The sequence below is a fragment of the Eubalaena glacialis genome, chromosome 18 (genome assembly GCF_028564815.1).
Source record: "Eubalaena glacialis isolate mEubGla1 chromosome 18, mEubGla1.1.hap2.+ XY, whole genome shotgun sequence".
Taxonomy (NCBI): Eukaryota; Metazoa; Chordata; class Mammalia; order Artiodactyla; family Balaenidae; genus Eubalaena; species Eubalaena glacialis.
Window position 1 is genome coordinate 19,143,931 of NC_083733.1, and position 18,416 is coordinate 19,162,346.

Genomic DNA, 18,416 nt, shown 5'->3' on the forward strand with positions numbered 1-18,416 from the left:
CTTCCCTGTCTCTTAGTAAATGATAGCACCATCCACCCATTTGCCCGGACAAAAACCTGGGAGTCATCCTTACTTCCCCTCATACTAGCAGTGCCCACATCCAGCAAACCCTGTCGCCTCTGCTCCCAGTCTTTCCTAAGTCTCACTCAGCTCCAGCCCCACTGGCTCTGTTTCTCAGACATGCTGAGCTCATTCCCTTTACCCCAAAAGTTCTTCCTTCTGATTCTCTCATCAAGCAGACCTCTGCTCAGGGGTCAGCCCTCAGCGAGGACTAACTTGACTACTCCATCCTGGTCAGTCCTCATCCCCAGTCCCACTTCCAGGCTATCATCTGGCTTTGTTTTCTTCAGAGCACATTTCCTCTACCAGGTGTTTTCTTGTTTGCTTATTGATTTACTTATATATTAATGTCTTCTCTGCTCCTTTCACACCACCCATCACCCTCACTTTGTCAACTCCATGGAGTAGGCCTTTATTAACTAATTGATAACAGTTGGATGATGCATGTTCTTTCCAGAGGATGGGAAAGTAGCACAGAGGTCTTTTTTTTTTTTTTTTTAATTTATTCATTTTATTTACTTATTTTTGTCTGCATTGGGTCTTCGTTGCTACCGTCGGGCTTCTCATTGTGGTAGCGCACAGGCTCAGCTGCTCCACGGCATGTGGGATCTTCCCGGACCAGGGCTCAAACCCATGTCCCCTGCATTGGCAGGCGGATTCTTAACCACTGTGCCACCAGGGAAGTCCAGCACAGAGGTCTTAAACCAACCTGCTGCTGCTGCTGCTGCAGCCACTGTTACTAAATGAGCTGTATAATAACATTCTGTTTTTAACCCAAGCTACCTTTCAAACACATACATATACACCCTTATACACACACACAGGCTCTTAATTGTGTTTGGAAAAAATATTGGCTATGAAATGATAGCTTCAATTGAAGATACATTATAGCTCTGTGATTTTCTTTGAAAAGCTTTTAACTTCATAGCACTTTGACGAGCAAGAGACAAGTAGCTGAGGTGTTGCGTCTCTGCACTGATCATTCCAGATGCTCAGAAACTTCTTCTATAGCCATAGTGGACTGTATTAGTTTCCTATTGCTGCTGTAACAATAGTAGTGGCTTAAAATAATCATTTTACAGTTCTGGAGGACAGAAGTCCTAAAATCAAGGTGTCAGCAGGGTAGTAGTCTTTCTGGAGACTCTTGGGGAGAATCCATTTCCTTGCCCTTTTTAGCTTCTATAGTCCACCTACATTCCTTGATTTATGGCCCCCATCGTCCATCTTCAAAGCCAGCAGTGTAATAGCATCTTCCATTCTTTCTCTGCTTCCACCATCACATCACCTTTTCTGACTTGACTCTTCTGCCTCTCTCTTACAAGTACCCCTGTAATTGCATTATCCTACCCTCCCTGCCCCCAGATAATCCAGGATAATCTCCCCATTTCAAGAGCCTTGACTTAATCACTTCTGCAAAATCTTTATTACCATGCAAGGTAGCATATTTCACAGGTTCTAGAGATTAGGACCTGGACATCTTTGGGAGGCCTTATTCAGTGTGTCACAGGGACTATGAATTTTCTTCCTCTGGGCAAATCTATATAATTGATAAATCATTTGGAAATTGAAGAAAAACAAAACAAAACAGGAAAATGTATCTATTTTTCAGCCAAACTGAGGTGATGGTGAATCCTGAATTGACTCTAAATAAATATTTTGGTTTTTTATTGAGTTCTTTAGTTTTTAAAAATTTTAAATCCATATTTATAGCTTGAGTAGCTTGAGTTAAAAATCCAAAAATTCTATGGTAGGTTTGTCAAAATAATTGTATAGTTTATTTTTGAAGAAAAGTATTCAAAAATACTTTAATTTTTATTTTAGGTCTTTGAAAATGTAAGCATCTGTTGTTTTGGTGATCATTATTGAGCAGCTCTCATACACTGAGACAAAAATAGCTCCCAGATATCCTTGAGTCACTGACCAAGTTGGAAACAATTCTTCCGGAAGATTTCTCTAGCTTTAATAAATCAAATGGCCACATTTGTATTAGTTTTTTAAGAGTACCTACTGCTTCAAAAAAAAAAAAAAAGTACCTACTGCTTCAATTGGAGAAAGCTAAAAAAAAAAAAAAAAAAAAGAAAACCTTCCAGTGTGTGTCTTCTACCTTCTAGACAGTAAAATCTGCATAAAAGGTCTGTCACACAGGATCATCCTTGTGTGATAAAGAAGTGGGCTGGAACTAGTCACCACACACAAACACACATACATGTATATGCACACACCTGTGTCACCTCTCAGACTTCTGATGGTGGGGGTTGGGGGAAGGGTTAGGAAGCGGTGAGTGAGACAGGGACAGTCCCAGGAACAGTGACTGGTGATTGGAGAGGCTCAGCAGGAACCGGAATTGATCAAGGATGTGAGCAGTATGCTAGGGGAGGACCAAAGAATGTTACGGAAATCTTCAAGGGGCAAGCATTGGCAAACCCTGACGCACTGGCCAAAGGGAGGAGCCAGTGAGCATCTGTCAGCAGCTGTGGACATAGTTCTGAGAGGAACCATAGGAACAGCAAGCAGTCTGTCTACAAGGATTCTTTGGGGACGGCTAGAATGGGCAGTGGCTTTGTTGGACAGTCTTCCCCCACAGCCACATGGCCTCAGGAGGTGGTAAGCAGTGGACTTGGCTTTAGGGAAGGCTGTGCTGGTCAAGCAGCATTGAGAGAGCCCCACCGCCATCCCTGGCATCCCAGGCCACTGGAGCAGAAGTTTGGGTTTCTAGCAGCTGCAGGGCACTGTAGCAGAATAGCCCATCTTGGGAGACTCCATGCCGAGAACTCAGGCCTCTGGCCTGAAGTCTTGTGCTTCTGGCTTTCTCTGAATTGCACATATGTTCTTTGTATGTGGGAAGTGGGGCTTCTTGCTTAGGAACCCTTTCCCAGTGGGCACTGTAATCTTCACAAAAGCTACCAGAACTAATTGGTGAGTTTGACAAGGATGCAGGATACCAGATGAATAAATAAAAACTCAAATACGTGTGTGTTTAATAGCTTTATTGAGATAAAATTTACATACCATAAAATCTACTCTTTTAAAGTGTACAGTTCAGTGGTTTTTAACATGTTTACAGAGTTGTGCAACCATTATCATAATCTAATTTTATTTATTTATTTATTTATTTTTAAAAAATAGAACCTATTCTTTGACCCTCAAGGATGCCCCACTTTCTGTACTCTTTTTTTTTTTAATAAATTTATTTTATTTATTTTGGCTGCTTTTGTTCTCCGTTGCTGTGCGCAGCCCTCCTCAGTTGCGGCAAGTGGGGGCCACTCCTCGTTGTGGTGCGTGGGCTTCTCACTGCAGTGGCTTCTCTTGTTGCGGAGCACAGGCTCCAGGCGCGCGGGCTTCAGTAGTTGTGGCACAGGCTCAGTGGTTGTGGCTCACGGGCTCTAGAGCGCAGGCTCAGTAGTTGTGGTGCACGGGCCTAGTTGCTCCGCAGCACGGAGCATAATCTAATTTTAGCCCCATAATCTAATTTTAGAACATTTTTATCACTCCAGAAAGAAACCTTGACCCCATCCTCCCACCCCCAAAATCAATTATATTTTGATATAATACCAAGAAACAATTAGAAAATAAAATTTTAAATAATATAATAAGGGCTTCCCTGGTGGTGCAGTGGTTGAGAATCCATCTGCCAATGCAGGGGACATGGGTTCGAGTCCTGGTCCGGAAAGATCCCACATGCCACGGAGCAACTAAGCCCGTGAGCCACAACTACTGAGCCCACGTGCCACAACTACTGAAGCCTGTTCACCTAGAGCCCGTGCTCTGCAGCAAGAGAAGCCACTGCAATGAGAAGCCCACGCACAGCAACAAAGAGTAGCCCCGCTCTCCACAACTAGCTGCATGCAGCAATGAAGACCCAACACAGCCAAAAATACATAAATAAAATAAATAAATTTTTAAAAGTTCAATATTATTATTAAAAATATATATATAATAACATTGAAAGTGAAATACTTAGAAATAAATTTGTTAAAAATCTGTTGAGAGAAATTAAAGAAGACCTAAATAAATGGAGAGGTATACCATGTTCATGGATTTGAATAATCAATATTATTAAGCTATCTATTCTCTCCAAATTGATCTGTAGATTCAACACAATCCCAATCAAAATCCCAGCAGGAAATCAACTATACACCAATAAAAAAAAATAATTAAAAAAATGATAAAGAAAAAAAAATCCCAGCAGGCCTTTGAGAGATACTGTTAAGAAAATGAAAAAGACAAGCCACAGACTGGGAGAAAATATTTGTAAAACACATTTTGTATCCAAAATATATCTATAACCTTATAGCTCAGTAAGATATACAACCTGATTTTTATTTAAAATGGGTTAAAAATTTGAATAGACAATTCAATAATTTTCTAATAAACTGATGGTAAATAAGTATATGAAAAGATGCTCAACATCCTTGGACATTGGGGAAATGCAAATTAAAGCCCCTACATACCTACTAAAATGTCTAAGAGAAGAAGAGAAAACCAGAACAACTGACAGTAACAAGTGCTGGTGAGATTGTGAACTCATACATTGCTGGTGGGAATGCAAAACAGTACAGCTACTTTGGAAAACAGTTTGGCAGTTTGTTATCAAGTAAAAGATATACTTACCTTGTGACCTGGCAGTACCACTTCTTAGTATTTAGTTAAGAGAAATGAAAACATATGTCTGCACAAAGACCTATATACAAATATTTATTGGCTTTATTCATAATAGCAAAAAATTAGAAACAACTATATGTCATCAACTAGGGAACGGACAAACTGTGGTATGTCCATACAATGGAGTACTACTCAGCAATAAAAGAAGCAAAATACTGGTACACCTAACAATGTGGATGAGTCTCAAACGCATTATGCTAAGTGAAAGATGCCAGACACAAGAAACTCCATATTCTGTGATTCCATTTATATGACATTCTGTAAAAGGCAGAACCATAGGAACAAATCAGATCAGTGTTGCCAAAGACTTGGGGGTGCGTGGAGTGGAATTGACTGCAAAGAGGCATGAGGGGAAACTTTTTGGAGTGATGGAAATGTTCTATATCTTGATCGTGATGGTGGTAACATTTGTTAAAACTTGTTGAACTATCAATTAAAAAGGAAGACTCTTATTACATGTAAATTATACTTAAGTTAAAAAAAACATTAAAAGAACAACAACCATGGGACTTCCCTGGTGGCACAGTGATTAGGAATCCGCCTGCCAGTGCAGGGGACACGGGTTCGAGCCCTGGTCTGGGAAGATCCCACATGCTGTGGAGCAACTAAGCCCGTGTGCCACAACTACTGAGCCTGCGCTCTAGAGCCCATGAGCCACAACTACTGAGCCTGCGTGCCCCAACTACTGAAGCCCGCACACCTAGAGCCCGTGCTCCACAACAAAGAGAAGCCATCAGGGGCTTCCCTGGTGGTGCAGTGGTTAAGAATCCGCCTACCAATGCAGGGGACATGGGTTCAATCCCTGGTCCAGGAAGATCCCACATACCACGGAGCAGCTAAGCCCGTGCGCCACCACTACTGAGCCTGTGCTCTAGAGCCCACGAGCCACAACTGCTGAACCCGCACGCCACAACTACTGAAGTCCATGCGCCGAGAGCCCATTGCTCCTCAACAAGAGAAGCCACCGCAATGAGAAGCCTGCGCAGCTCAATGTAGAGTAGCCCCCACTCGCCGCAACGAGAGAAAGCCCGCACGCAGCAACGAAGACCCAGTGCAGCCAGAAATAAATAAATAAGATAAATAAATTTAAAAAAAGAAAAACAACAACCATGATACACCTCAGAGTTCAGTTCAAGCCTCTTCTCCTTCATGAGGCTTTCCCCAACTACCTCCTTGTTTCATGGCCCTCTGATAAGTCCCTTTCAGGGCACTCATGGTTTTGGTTCCTATCAACCACAGCTTGGGCTCCTTCTTCAGTAGGGCTGCCTCAACTCCTCAGGGCAGTGACTTGCTGAACTCACTGCTCATTTAGCATAGCCAGACCCTGCCCACAGCTGGCTCTGTGAGAGGCCAGGAGTGCTGGTGAGGTAGTAGCAGGCTAGGGAGAGGAGCTCAGACCTGGGTGGGCTTCTGTGACTGTCTTGTTTTTTTCTCAAGTACCTCACCTCAGCTCTTGCTCTCTTTTCCCCCACAGGTTGGGATAAACATTCCTATGGTTACCATGGTGATGATGGGCATTCCTTCTGTTCCTCGGGGACTGGCCAGCCCTATGGTCCCACATTCACTACAGGAGACGTGATTGGCTGCTGCGTCAACCTCATCAATGGCACTTGCTTCTACACCAAGAATGGCCACAGCCTTGGTGGGTACATAGGGGACCTTGGAGGGTCTGCCCTGTGGAGCCACTTTGGTTGGTGAGAGGCTTTGAAGCCAAAGCACTGTTGTAGATCCTCTGCTGAGCTCAGGGCAACTGCAGCCATTTCCTAGCATCAGAGCCCTGCAAGGGGAACGGAGGGTATAGAAGTGGTCCCTTTGTTAATCCATCCAATTCAGCAGCATTTATCGAGCCTGGGTCAGTGCTGAGAGAGCAGCAATGTCGTGGTCATGCTCCTGGCCTGTGTGACACTCGTTGGAGCGAGGTTTAGGGTCAATGAGAAGTTTGAGGGGCCCTAGTACCTACTTGACAGTGGTAGTGATTTGTATGCCTGTCTCCTGGGCCCAGACTTTCTCTGGCCCTTCTGCAGGGCACTGGTTGCTATGGAGCAACAGTGAGGGCTGCTCTAGTACAGGAGGTAAACAGGCTGGAGTCAGATGGGGTCAGGTCTCTTCTGGCCTGTTTGTGGTTAATAGACAGCAACCTGGACAGAGTTATATTGAAAAAGTCCCTTTGGTTAAACTGAGAAGGAGGGACTGATTGGAGTAAGGGCTGAGGAAGAGGCAGGTGGCATGAGCCGTGGCCGTGGTGATGGGTGCAGGCAGTGGAGAACAGGCCTGCAAAGGCCTAGGGGTGCCGCAGCGGGGCTTAGTGATAGATGGGGTGCACTGGAAAGAAGGGAACATGGTAAAGTGGCTGGATTAGTTGTGCTGTCAACTAGGATCAGAAACCCAGGAAAAGCAGCAGTCCTTGGAAGGTCTTGAGAACTCTGGAGGATACCTTGAAGAGTAGTCCTGTACACATTTAGGAATTTAGGATTAGAAACTAAGAGAGAGAGGAACTTTGGCTATTCTGACACCTTGCCCTAGTAGGGCTGACTGCTATTTGGCCCTCGAGTGAGTGGAACCCATGGCCAAAGTGGCCCTGAGGTGGTACCTAACTGCTGGGCCTGCCTGCCTGGGTTTGCAGAGGTCTCTAATCTGGCAGAACCCTATCAGCCAGGTTGACCACAGGCCTTGCCAGGAAAGGGAGTTGGGCATTTTACTTTGAACCCAACTTGTAGGAGGCTCACTTCCCCTGGTTTGCGGGGCAGTCAAAAGGTGGCTGCCACTCCCCACATCCCTCTGTGGCTTCTCCAGGAGATGAGCCCGGGCAAAATCAGGGGACCTGAGTGGAAATGGGGTTTACTTGCGGCTGGGGCTGAGCGAGCAGGAGCCAGCATTCCTCAACAGGGCAGTCAGATGCCACAGCCTAGAATGGGCAGCCAAGAGCATAGCACAGACGATGCAGAGCTGACCCAGGTGCACATCCAGAAAAACTCTCCCCTGAAATCCATGGCCACCTAGCTGCAGTTGCTGGTATCCAGCCTGTGAGGAGCTAGCTGCTGGAGGGCAAGGCCAAGGTCTCAAGATGACTCCTCATTCCCCACTCTGTTCTCTGACTCCAGCTGTTTCCTGCCTCTTAACTTTTCTGCTGTCAGAGTCCCAGGGGCCACTGTTATGGGCTATCAGTCCTTACCCAAGCCCTGTTTCACTTGCCCCTCTGAGCCAGGCCCAGTTCTGCCCGTCTGCTCTGAATACTTGCCCTCCTTACATCTCTTCAGCTTGTCCACACTTTGCTCAGAGCATGGCACCTGCTGTGGGACATAAGATTTGGGGCATATCTGCTGTCCCTTCTGCACCTGCACCTCCCGCCTCTGGGCCCTAAGCTCTTTGTCAGTCAGATCCCTAGGTCCCTAAGGAGCTCATGGCCACCTTAATGTCAGCCCAGACCCTCACACTGTTTTTATTTTATTTATTTGTTTATTTATTTAGGCCGCGTTGGGTCTTCGTTGCTGCACGTGGGCTTTCTCTAGTTGTGGCGAGCGGGGTCTACTCTTTCTTGCGGTGCGCAGGCTTCTCATTGAGGTGGCTGCTTTTGCTGCGGAGCATGGGCTCTAGGCGCATGGGCTTCAGTAGTTGTGGTGCGTGGGCTCAGTAGTTGTGGGACGTGGGCTCAGTAGTTGTAGCTCGTGGGCTCTAGAGCTTGGGCTCAGTAGTTGTGGTGCGCGGGCTTAGTTGCTCCGCGGCACGTGGGATCTTCCCGGACCAGGGCTTGAACCTGTGTCCCCTGCATTGGCAGGCAGATTCTTAACCACTGTGCCACCAGGGAAGCCCCCTCACACTGTTTTTAAAAACTCATCTCCCAGGACTTCCCAGGCAGTCCAGTGGTTAAGACTCCGCACTTTCCACTGCAGGGGGCACGGGTTTGATACCTGGTTGGGGAACCAAGATCCCACATGCCGCGCGGCATGACCAAAAAAAATAGAAAAATAAAAAATAAAAACTCCTCTCCCTAGTACATGTTTTTTTTGTTTTGTTTTGGTTTTTTTTAATTAATTAATTTATTTTTGGCTGCGTTGGGTCTTCGTTGCTTCGAGCGGGCTTTCTCTAGTTTCAGTGAGTGGGGGCTACTCTTCATCGTGGTGCGCGGGCTTCTCATTGCAGTGGCTTCTCTTATTGCGGAGCACGGGCTCTAGGCACACAGGCTCAGTAGTTGTGGTGCACGGGCTTAGTTGCTCTGCGTGTGGGATCTTCCCGGACCAGGGCTCGAACCCATGTCCCCTGCATTGGCAGGCAGATTCTTAACCACTGCACCACCTGGGAAGTCCCCCCTAGTACGTGTTTATATAGACCCCATGGAAGACCTCACACATCTTGTAATAAAACTTCCTTTAGGCCTATATTATCTATTTTTCTAGCCTGTCACGATCTTCTTTGGTCTTGCTTTTTCTATCTCGAATATTTGGTATCCTCTTCAGCATTGTATTAACCTAAATTTTGATAAACATGTTTATTTGTGTTTTCATCAAGATATTGATAAAAATATTGGAAGAGGACAAGGCTGGATTTGAGCCCTTCAGCCTACAGCTTGTCCATGTAGACACCAGCCATTTAAGAATCACTTCATTATGTTAATTGAATCTTGTGTTTTTCTGTCTTTCCACAAGGATACTACTGAGACCTTACTAAGAAATGGATATGACCTATCCTCTGCATTTTCTAGATCACGAAATTTGATGGAAAGTCAATGAAAGTGATAGACCACTTGGTGAATCTTCTAATGACCTTGTTTCCTTTTCACAAGCCAGCTTATCAATATAATGCACTTCAGAATCTCACGCAGGATCAGTGAGCCAATCATTGCTCTCTAACCTCAGAACATTTCTCTCTTTAGAGAAGCAGAGTGATGTTTCCTGCCTCTGGCCACCCCGCTCCTTTTATTTGCTCCATTTTCCTCTGTCACAGCACTCACCCTATGTGTCATTGGTCAGTTGTCTGTGTAATTACTAGTTGCACGCCATCTCTCTTGCTGGAGTTTGCAGCACTTTTAGGGCCAGGCTTACAGCTGGTTCCCTATTGCCTGTCATAGGGCCTAGCTCCTGGGAGGTCTCAGCAAATACTTGACGGGAGAACAAATGAACACTGAGTGAATGGAGACTGGAGACTGACGTCTCACCCACAAGTGGTCCATGAGCTTTCAGAGTAATTTTTTTTTTGGCTGCATTGCACAGCATGTGGGATCTTGGCTTTCCCACCAGGGATCGAACCCGCACCTCCTGCAGTGGAAGCGCGGATTCTTTTTCTTTTTTTTTAATAAATTTATTTATTTATTTATTTATTTATTTATGGCTGCGTTGGGTCCTCGTTGCTGCGTGCGGGAACTCTCTAGCTGTGGCGAGCAGGGGCCACTCTTCGCTGCGGTGCATGGGCCTCTCATTGCGGTGGCCTCCCCCGTTGCAGAACACGGGCTCTAGGGCGCCTGGGCTTAGTTGCTCCACGGCACGTGGGATCCTCCCAGACCAGGGCTCGAACCCGTGTCTCCTGAATTGGCAGGCGGACTGTTAACCACTGTGCCACCAGGGAAGCCCTGAAGCGCGGATTCTTAACCACTGAACACCCAGGGAAGTCCCCAGAGTAATTTTTATACAGGCTGTTTATACCCTCAGCCTCAGTGACCCCTGAGCTATGTCTTTTTGGCTCAGGGTACTTCTTAGCAGCAGGTTTAAATGTCCTATTTGCATCCTGGATCTTTGCCTGGACCTTCTCAGATCTTCCCGTGGGCCATCTCAGATCTTGCCATCACAATGTGTTTGTGGAGGCTCCCAGAGACCTACAGGGCTACAGGGAGCAGTGTTGCCCTTGTTCAGTGCAATAGGGGGTGGAGTAGCCTCTTTCCTCATCCTCCTGGAAGCACCTCAAGGCCTTGTCCTTCCTGAGTGCCATTGTGAGTAGAGCTAGGCAAGCCTGGGTAGGTCATCCCCTGGGCAGAAATGTGGCAGTTGTCTCGCCCTGTGGCGCAACTGTAGCCAACTTGTACCTAGACCTCACAGTTTATGAAGCAGCTTTCATAGAGAATCTGTTTCTCCTTCCTTCTTGAGGTGTTGGGTATATTGTTACCCCCTTTTTTCAGATGGGCTCAGAGAGGTTGGGTAGCTTGCCAAAGGTCACACTGCAGATAATTGATGGAGCCTGGACTCCGCTTTCTTCCAGGGTTCTGTGGGCCTCTTCATGAGCCTGGGAGTACAGCAGCAGTAGCCTGGCCACACTGAGATGCATGGGGGCAGCTCCCATGCAGACCTGGTGGGTGGACATGGAGGGGCTTCCAGATTCCATCCTGCTAGTTCTGTGACTGCTGACTCTGCATGTGGGGCTCAGGAGTTGCCTCAGGCAGGAAGGTCATGGGTTTCTGAACTTCTTTCACTGAGGAGCAAAATAGCCCAGTAAAGAATGTAAACAGTTTCTCTGTGCCTTGGTTTTTTCATATGTAAACTAGTGTCAGAGACAGTATACACCTTCCAGGGTTGTTCTGAGGATTAAATGCTTCCTTGTAAGACATGATTCCAGTGCCCAGCACAGAGGAAGAACATGGGATGCTCACTTGGCTGCTGTCAGGATTCTGGCCCCAGGTTTACTGGGAGACCTATCATCAGACCCTCACCTGTTCTTCAGTCTTGCTGGGTTTCGGTTTCTTTTTGGGGTGGAGTTGAGGGAGTAGACAGGGACCTCTAGTCAGTGGTTTGAAAACCTCTCAGGCCAAAAACTTAGGAGCTTCTAGAAGATATAAGAATTTTAAAAAATGGGAAGGCTATGAGCCCTTGGGAGAGTGTCCTTGGGCCTTGAGTCATTTCTCAATCTGCAAAATATGAATGCTCTGGTAGATATGCTGAGGCCCCTCTCCTGCTCAGGGCTCTTCCTATATTTAGGGTCCCTATCCCTTCTACCCTCACTTCTGATTCAGGACTAAGGTCCCTAGAAACACAGCCTCTTCTCTTGGCAGGAGAGTTCAGAGGGTACACAGGCCACTGTTAACTTGGGCTTTGTCAACTCGGAATCTCTGGGGACTCTGGGCAAGTATGGGCTGAAGATGGGCAGCTGCCGCCCTCTCTGTCTCCACTGCTCTGTCAGCTTAGAGATGATGTTGGAGCATCAGACTAGGAATGAGTCCAGTCCCACTAGTTTCTGCTGGTTTTATGACTGCTGGCAAATCATTTAACCTCTGAGGCTTACTTTCCACATCTGTAAAATGGGGGTAAGAAAGCCTGCTACCCATAGTTGGTATGAGGATCAGATGAGGTAATGGATGGAAAAGGGCCTGGCATACACAGGAGGTCTCCATAAATACATGTTGGATCAAGAGAACAATCAGGCCTAGAGAGGTCTCACGGTGGATCATTTGGGTTTAGTCCTTCCTAGCAGGTTTTCCCTGAGAGGGTAGAAATGCTGTGGACAAATACCCAAATATCTGACTTCACTTCTGGCCAAGCGACTCAGCAAAGGGAACGCCAGGGTGTAAACCTACCAGGCGGGACTTCCCTGGTAACGCAGTGGTTAAGAATCCGCTGGCCAATGCAGGGGACATGGGTTCGAGCCCTGATCCGGGAAGATCCCACATGCTGTGGTGCAATTAAGCCCGTGCGCCACAACTACTGAGCCTGCGCTCTAGAGCTCACAAGCCACAACTACTGAGCCCGTGTGCCACAAGTACTGAAGCCTGCGTGCCTAGAGCTCACAACAAGAGAAGCCACCACAATGAGAAGCCCGCGCACCGCAACAAAGAGTAGCCCCCACTCGCCGCAACTAGAGAAAGCCCACGCACACAGCAACGAAGACCCAAAGCAGCCAAAAATAAATAAATAAATAAATTTATTAAAAATATAAATAAAATAAAGTAAAATAAAAAATAAACCTACCAAGCCCTGGCTAGTGCTTGTCCTTCACCATAGGGGAGATGTGGTGACCAGCTCCTCCCCCAGCCATTGTGACGGACCCTTGCGGGGCCCACAGAGACATGGGAAACCAGGTGGCCTGATGACTGTTCCTTTCCCTCCACAGGTATAGCCTTCACAGACCTCCCGGTAAGTACTACTATTGGGTCTCCTGCTCTGGCCCCGGGGGCCAACTGGGAAAGGGCATGGTGTTACCTGCAAGTGCAGGGTGTGGAGTCCTGCCCTTTCCCCAGCCAGGGATGTGTGCTGTGTCGTCAGCTTGAAGGTACCAGTAGGCGGTACCTGCCAGCCTTCTTCTCTCTCCAGCAACAAGGCCTGGTCTTCCTCCATGACTCTTAGCAGGTGACAGAGATTTGTGGCATTTCCAAAGGCAGCTAGGAGGTGGGGGACGGTGTGGGCAGAGATGAGGTAGGTCCATGGCTCAGCTGGTCTGAACCAGTTCTGTGTGGCTTATAACCAGTGGACCTGTGTGCAAAGTATAGAAAATTGTTCCTGAACTGTTAGGGAGCCAGGTCCCTGTGCATACCCATCAAAGATCCCTGAGGAAAGCCAGTACCCTAGGGGACTGAACCTGCTACTGTGCAGGGTACTCCTGGGCCAGAGAGGTGAGATTTATGGGGTTTTCTCCTCTTAGAAAAGGGTGAGGTTTCCTGCTGGCTTCGTTCAGGGCTCATCCCACCTCCTGCACTCCAGTCCTTCTTTGTCGTGAGTCATCACAGGCCTTGTCACATGCAGGGCCTCCACCCAGAATGCTGGGATCCTGGCCTGGCTCTGTGTGCCCTGGCTGGGGTCTGGAAGGAGGAAAGGTTTGCTGACTCTGGGGGCTGCTTAGGGATTCTGGGCTCCCCTGTGATGCTCTAGGAATAGGAAATGCCCCTGTGATCTGAGGGGCCTTCTGAAGCCCAGACTGCAACACACAGGATCCTGCTAGAACCTCTGTCTATGTATCAAAATCCTTCCCTCCAACCTGGAGTCCCCAGAGAGGGGCTGTGGTCCTAAGCAAAGAAAGAGAACAGACACAGGAGGAGAATTCTGACCCTGAGTGGGGAAGAGTCTAGTGGTGGAGGTATGACATGAAACACCCAGACGTGGATGTGATGGCACTCTGTGCCAAGTGCTAGAAAGGCTGAACCCAGTGTGCAGTACCAGCACGTGGTAGTCAGGAATGATACGTGGTCTGAGGATGGAAGGTGGAAGAGAAGACTGGGGACCCGGGGACAATGAGGAGGAGGCTGGTGAGACATTGGGCTGTAGCAGTGGGAGCCATAGGAGGCATGGAGTGAGGGAGCGACCTGGCAAAAGCTGGTCAAGGCAGGGGATAGATGGGAAGTGGGGAGCCCTACACCCAGAGGGACATGCCCAAACCTCACTGGCCAGAAGATCCTCCTCTTAGTGAGCCTCAGACAGGAAGGGCAGCAGCCTTTCTTTACCCTTTTCCAGTGTCAGGGGGTCCATACCACCTAACCCCCTTGGTCATTTGACCATACTCTCCTCTTCCTCCCCTCCTTTCCTCTCTCCCCGCATCCCTTCCTGCCCCCTTATATACCCCCCTTTTTTGTGGCAAAGGGATCCTTGGTCCTGGATCTTTCTGAGAGGAGCCATCATCCACCCCTGCAGCAGATCTTCACGGGCATGCCTGCAGGGTTGTGGAGCCCAGCCTGCCTCTCTGTGCCCTGGCTGAGTCCCGAAGGGGGGCCTTGGGCTTTGGGAACACTACAGCCTCTGATGCAGGGCAAGAGACTCCATGTTGAGCCTGGCTTGCTTTTCTTTTGCTTTCTCCCCTCAAACTTTGGGGAATAGTGTCTCTGCTAGGGAGGTGGGCAGAATGTGGCTTAGCCCTGCCTCCCCCAGCCATGCTGCAATTCTCTCAAAGCCAAAGCAACGGCCTGCAGGAGCCAGCGCCTTCCCCTCTGTGCTAGAGGTGAGATGAGGCGAGGCCCTGCTGCCCCATTGCCCTCAGGGCCCAACTGACATTTCATTCTCCTCCTCAGGCCAACCTCTACCCCACCGTAGGCCTGCAGACACCTGGGGAGATTGTGGACGCCAACTTTGGGCAGCAGCCCTTCCTGTTTGACATTGAGGACTACATGCGGGAGTGGCGTGCCAAGGTCCAGGGCACTGTCCACTGCTTCCCCATCAGTGCCCGGCTTGGCGAGTGGCAGGCGGTGCTGCAGAAGTGAGTGCCCCGCTCCCGCCCTTACCCAGCCCTGCCCCATCCCAGGGGCCTCACTCTCCTGTAGGCCCCTGTACTGCAACAAGCTGCTCTTGTGAACTTTAGTGGGTAGCATTCCTTCTGGAAAGCACTCCCAGGATGACTCTGCCTGCTGCTCTCCTGCTCCTCTCTTAGTTCAGTTCTCCAGAGCTGCTCCTAGTTAAACCTTTGCCCCCTCAACTGGATCGGAAGGCCCTGTATGTAATATCACCAGCAGGGCTGTTTTCCTTCCCCAGGTCATTTTGCAGAGGATGTGCTAGTACGCCCTGTGGTATCTTCCTCTGTGCACTTTTTTTTTCCATCATAGGGAGTGTCTGTCATGCCATGACTCTGGTCTAAGGTCACCTCTCAGGGTCAGATCCAGCTAAGTCCCTTGCATCTGTGGCAGTGGTGGTGTGAAGAGGGTCCTCCCTAGGACCTAGCTGGCTCTTGGCTGATTAATTCCCAGCCTCTCCTGGGAGACAGTCTTGATGAGAATCCCAAGGGAGGCCAGATATGGTTCTCTCTTCCAGTTGACAGCTGCAGGCCTGAGTGAGGCAATGACCTGTACCCACTCTGCCAGGAGGTGGGTTAGTTTGTTAGCTTGGCTCCCAGGGGTGGGCAGAGAAGGGCTGGGCTTCTACTAGCTCTGGTCATTGCCCTGCAGACACCGGGGTACCAGAGTCCAGCGGGTGGGGGTGGGGTGCACACTGGGTTCTTTGTGTAGCCTTCCTTTCTTTAGGGATTGATATTGAGGCAGGCCCCATGGGAGGGCTGAGGCAGGGGCTAGGTGGCCAGACCCTTCTCAGGAATAGCAGCACTACTACATCTTGTCCCCAGCCCCCAGAACTTATAAGAAGCCCTTCCTTGGAGGGCCAGCACGGTGCCAGTCCCCATAGCAGGCTTGCTGGGACAGGCAAGGGGAGAAGTGGAGCTGCCCCAGCTGTGTGGGGGAGGGACTAATACTCTCAGTTGACAGGGCCTGGGCTCAGCACGTGGGTGTATTTGTTTACATGTATGTATCTGTGTGCCTGTGTGTGTTCATATGTAGTATTTGCTGAGACCTGCATATAACTCATATCTGTGATTTCATATAACTTCGCTTTATGGACATTGTTAATGGCTGTATTATCTCGCAGACACATTTGCCACAAGCCCCTTGGCTGGCTTCCCTTGGTGGTAGGTTCAGGTTATTTCCTCTCTCTTGCTTGTGTAGGTCACCCTTTTGTACATAAAGAGTTTTCCATATTTAAGATTATTTTCTGGGTGTCCTTGCAAGAAGTGGAATTACTGAGTCAAAGGGACTGTACATTTTAGTGGCCTCTGACGTGCATATGGGCGCATCTGAACCATGTTTTATCAAGAATTTTTGCCCTTGTGTTTATAATAATATAAATATTATAATTCTTATTCATAATTAATGTTATAAATACATAATTTCGTAATAAGAGGTTGTATATATTGACTTCTTGCTTTGCTAGGCACTTTATATGGATCATCTCATTTACCCCTTAAAACATGAGGGAACACACAGCTGAACTTCTGTGCCTTCCACATGACAGCCCTTCAGACATTCGTGTTTGGCAGTTATAATAATGACATTGACATATGCACACACCAAGGTATTCACTTTTGTACACATCAGATATGAGAACTCTACGTGTGCTGCTGCTTAGTCAGCTTTGGGTGGGATTAAATGGTTTCTGGGCATCAGGCTTCTCAGGGCCATCTCCCAAAGATTGTGTTCCTGTTGGCCATGTTACTGCCTGAAACCTTGGCTTCTTGGGCCCTTAATTTGTTGTGTATCGTGGAGTAACTTGGGTCGTGGGTTAGCTCCCCATCACCGTCTAGAGCCAACACTCCTGAGGGCCAGGTTCACCTGAGCTGGAATGCTTCTGCCGGGCGCGTGGGGCACCTGCAGAGGAGCTCCTGTGTCTGTAGAAGGTACGCACATGGCATGCATCATCACTGGGCAGCTGCCAGACTGCTTGGCTGGCTGCCCATCCAGGAAGCCCTCATAGAGACTCTCGGCAGTCTCTGGGTTTGCTGCAGGTCACAGGAGGCAGCCGCTTCTATAAGGAGATGGTATGTGCCTCTGTATGTACTTTTGTTATCATACTTGCCCGCCTGTGGGCAGCATATCCCAGAGAAACTGCAGCCACTCCTCCAAGCTGTGAGGACAGATGTGACCTGCCCCTCTCCCGCCTGACTGCATGAGCACTGGGGGATGTTTTCATTTTGTTTCAGTCTCTTTGTTATTCTGTGGAGGTTGCACCTTTAAGATATGTTCAGGGAAAACCTAACAGGGAGATAGTCTGTCCCATCAGGGGGTTGGTGAGAAATGCAGTTCTTAAGTGTCACCTTGAGCGTTTCCTTTTTTCTAGCATGGTCTCATCTTACCTGGTGCATCATGGGTATTGTGCCACGGCCACGGCTTTTGCCCGAATGACTGAAACCCCGATTCAGGAAGAACAAGCGTCCATAAAGAACAGACAAAGTAAGGTTGATTCTCCTCTCCCCTCTCCCTCTCTCTCTCACCTGTCCCTAATTCTGCTCTCTGGCTCATGGCAGCCTTGGGTAACCTGTCAGGAGTCTGTTCAGCTCAGGTCCTCACCAGAAGACCAGCCCACAGCCCAGCCCCAGGCCCTTCTTCTGTCCCTCTTTCAAGGCCACACTGTCCAGAAGGACAGTCCAGCAGCATGGGAATGTCTCGGTGCAGCCTCCCTAATGCATACTCTGGTGGCCTGGCGCAGGCTGGGGCCTGGTATGGCTGGATCTTCCTCCATGCTTTTTTCCTTTCTCCTGCATCCTGGTTCCACTCAGCCTCCTGTTCACGGTCTTCTAGAAAGAGTGTGTTTGCATCTTACCAGTTCAGTGCCCTGCCTTTGCCACCATTTACTCAACCTTAGTAGTTCTGCCTGCCCCTGGGCAGAGAGGGGACTGAAGCAGTCAGACATGGGGAAGGCTGATGCTCCGTGGCCACTGTGGTAGACCTCTCTCTGCTTCCCACCTCTGGTCCTGGGCTTTGCAGACAGACAAAGAAGGAGCCAAAGGAAGCTTTCCTGGTGTTCATACTAGCCTGCATACTGCGTATTTGGGGCTCTTTTGTGGAAGGAGGGTGCTGGGAAAGAGGAAACAGCCCAGAAAGGAGATAGGAAGAGGAGAGGAGAGTGAGGGAGAGTAGGTGTGTGTGGACACGTGTGTCTGTGTGTGCCTGCTTGCGTCACTCTGAGCCTGTCGTCTCTGTGTATGTGCATGTGTCTGTGTCTCCCAGAGAAGCCACGCCCAGCCAGACAGTCGGAAAGGGATCCCAGACTTGGGATCTACCCAGAAGTCGCTCCCAGCAAGACGCACCAGGCCCCAGGGCAAGAGCGCGATGCCGACGGCCTGAGAGGTGTCAACGTCAGAGCTGCCAGTGTGAGGAGGATGACCTCCTCTCTCTTCAGGGGGCGTGCCTCAGCCCCTGAAGACCACCGAGACGTGGGCCCTGGCCCAGAATCCATGAGCTCCCATTGCCAACCCCCTGTGAAGCCTGAGGAGAGAAGTCTGTCTGAAGAGGAGCCTCTCAGGCCACGAAGCTG

The 18,416-nt window shown here is 48.8% G+C and overlaps 1 protein-coding gene across 2 annotated transcripts in view; it reads left to right on the forward strand.

The window, feature by feature from the left end:
- RANBP10 (RAN binding protein 10) overlaps nucleotides 1-18,416 on the forward strand; it is a 66,079-nt gene that overhangs the window by 40,676 nt on the left and 6,987 nt on the right. The window contains exons 4-7 of one of the 2 annotated variants that reach the window (XM_061172862.1): nucleotides 6,197-6,364; nucleotides 12,751-12,773; nucleotides 14,636-14,820; nucleotides 17,220-17,332. In XM_061172862.1, coding sequence (XP_061028845.1) covers nucleotides 6,197-6,364; nucleotides 12,751-12,773; nucleotides 14,636-14,820; nucleotides 17,220-17,332 — 489 coding nt within the window. Of the gene's footprint in view, nucleotides 1-6,196; nucleotides 6,365-12,750; nucleotides 12,774-14,635; nucleotides 14,821-17,219; nucleotides 17,333-18,416 lie in introns of those variants that run through there. The other variant, XM_061172863.1, reaches the window with a different exon arrangement.